General features: G+C 43.0%; 1 protein-coding gene across 2 annotated transcripts in view; it reads left to right on the top strand.

Annotated features, from left to right (window-relative positions):
* Positions 1 to 843, top strand: part of FKBP6 (FK506 binding protein 6) — a 13,776-nt gene extending 12,933 nt beyond the window's left edge. For both annotated transcript variants that reach the window (XM_003794191.2, XM_012807862.1), the window contains one exon: positions 743 to 843. In XM_003794191.2, coding sequence (XP_003794239.1) covers positions 743 to 833 — 91 coding nt within the window. In that variant the 3' untranslated portion in view covers positions 834 to 843. The remainder of the gene's footprint in view (positions 1 to 742) is intronic.
* The last annotated feature ends 1,822 nt before the right edge of the window (positions 844 to 2,665 follow it).

A 2,665-nucleotide genomic window follows, 5' to 3' on the forward strand; every position in this document is an offset into this window, starting at 1 on the left:
ATGTGGCTGGCGCCTTAGCCGCTTGAGCCACAGGCGCCGAGCCCTGGTTGATTTTTAAATTTTTTATAGAGACAAATATCTCACTGTGTTGCCCTGGCTGATCTTGAACACCTGTCCTCAAGCAGTCCTCCCACCTTGGCCTCCTAAAGTGCTGGGATTAGAGGTGTGTGCACCATACCTGTCATATTTTCTTCTGTATTGATGAGGTCCTCTAGTCCCCTTAACATTTAATAGTCAATCCAGATTTCCAGTTAAAGCTTTCTTGGCATTAAGAGTCTGAGATGTGTGCATCTCTTGTATTTGGAACCAGTGATTACGTATCTATCCTTCTGGACTTCCCAGAAATTTCCTTTCTCATATTTAAAATTATGCTGTCAAGTTAGTTGCAGAAATTTGGGGATCTAACCATTGTTTAGCAAGACAATCTAAAAAAAAATAATAAAATCTAAAAATAGGCTTGAGGCTGCTAATTATGAGGGGTAACTTGGCAAGACTCAGCCTGGAGCCTCACTAAGAGAGGCTCCTGCCATCAAGGCTGCCATTTCTTCATGTTAAGGACTTCCTATCCACGGCTTCCTGAACAGCTCTCGGGTGCTTCCTGATCTCTGCCACCTTTCCTGTGTTGATTCAGTTTAAGACCTAAATTTTTAGTGTTTCTGAATATAAGTGCAGAATTCTGGCCACCAGATGTCACCTCCTACAAAGATAGACCTTCTCTAACTAGTGTATATTTTCTCAACAGCTATTACAGAGACTATGTGGATAAAGAGAAAGAAATGTGCCACCGAATGTTTGCCCCTTGTGAAAATGGCTCTACTGTGGGAGAAAATTGAAGGTAATTGAAGGCCTGGGGTCGCAGACAGGCTGCTGCTGCTGCTGCTTTTTCTTTTTTTTTTTTTTGAGACAGAGCTTCAAGCTGTCACCCTGCGTAGAGTGCCATGGCATCATACCTCACTGCAACCTCCAACTCCTGGACTCAAGCGATTCTCCTGCCTCTACTTCCCAAGTAGCTGGGACTACAGGCATCACAACACATGGCTGTTTTTTTGTTGCAGCCATCATTGTTGTTTGGCAGGTCTGGGCTGGATTCGAACCTGCCAGCTCAGGTGTATGTGGCTGGCGCCTTAGCCACTCGAGCCATAGAGTTCCAAGGGTTTTGTCTAAAGTAAAGAAGCATATTGTTCTTGGGCCCCAGTAGATAGTGGCTGTTTACAACTGAGGATGGATTTGGGGTGGAGGGGTAGGAGAGTTCCTTGTTGCAGCTAATGACACAATTATAGTGCAGAATTCAAATACTGTGGACCTTTTCATACAGAAGATCACTATTGGACAGTTCACCCAGACCTGGAGGTTACATTTATAGGTTTAGGGGACCTTGATATTTAAAATTTTCTAAGAATGGCCAGGCACAGTGGCTCCTATAATCTCAGCACTTTGGGAAGCCCAAGCAGGCAAATCACCTGAGCTCATGAGTTCAAGACCAGCCTGAGCTAGACTGAGACCCCCATCTCTAAAATTAGCTGGGCATTTGTGTCAGGTACCTGTAGTCCTAACTATTTGGGAGGCTGAGACAAGAGAATCCCTTGAGCCCAAGTGTTAGAGGTTGCTGTGAGCTATGACATCATGGCACTATATGACAAAGCAAGACTCTGTTGCAAAAATATTCTACTTTTTTTTTTTTTTATGTTTTATGTTAAACTCTCCTTAAGGTAGTTTAGAACATGAAACCGAGTATAGTGATTAATGTGATTATTTAGCTTGGCTTTGAAGTGAAATGTCAGGCTTTTCTTAATCTTTGTTTTTTTTCTTGACAACTTGAAAGCCTTTAACTTCACTTCTAACATATTATTAAAGAAGAGAGAATTCAGGAGCCAAGGGGTAGGGATGGGCTGTAGCTCATAAATTCTGCTTACTATTAGAATTAGAGATTTGAAGATGCTGAAACCAATGGAGAGCAGAATCTAACATTCCTACCAAACACACACCTTGTGGTTTAGCAGACACAAGGCAGGTTTTCCCCCATCAGTACATGAAATAACCCTCTAGTCTGGTCTATTTAAGAAAATTAATGGAAACAAAATCACCTGCCTTAAACACCTGCTTAGCCAGGTAGATAACTCCACTCTCTTGAGAGAAGTTAAACAAGGAATAACGAGAAAACAGCTGCTGAACGGGCTCATAGTGATAAATCTCTCCTTTGTTGCTACCTATATCTCTACAAAAGAGGCTTGAGAGGAGGAGGCAGTGAAAAGCCCTATTCATCCCAGATGTTCTCACAAATGATGTATAAAGTGCTGCTATCTTCCCTGTCAGACTGAGCCAGTCAGCAGGAGAAGTAAATGTTGCCCTTATTGATGCTGACCCTTTGACCCTGGCTTTCAGGTCTTTGGGGTGGGGGTCAACTTTGGAGTCATGTTTGCCAATCTTCTGAACTGAGACATGAGCCAGAGGACTTCTCTTGTTTGGCCGTTGTTAATGTCAGATAGAAATGGAGGACTGGTGGCTGTTTGGCAGATATTTTGGGCTCTGATCCCACAGGTCCTGCCATTAATGAAAATCCAATTCTTCCAGGGTCCATCCTAAAACCAGGCTTGGGAAACCCAGCTGGGCAATAGTTTCCTTTTCTTTATCTTTACCTCTAGCCTTTGGTCTGTCAGACTTTGGA

Source organism: Otolemur garnettii, unplaced genomic scaffold, assembly GCF_000181295.1.
Source record: "Otolemur garnettii isolate 467f Iridium unplaced genomic scaffold, OtoGar3 scaffold00077, whole genome shotgun sequence".
NCBI lineage: Eukaryota > Metazoa > Chordata > Mammalia > Primates > Galagidae > Otolemur > Otolemur garnettii.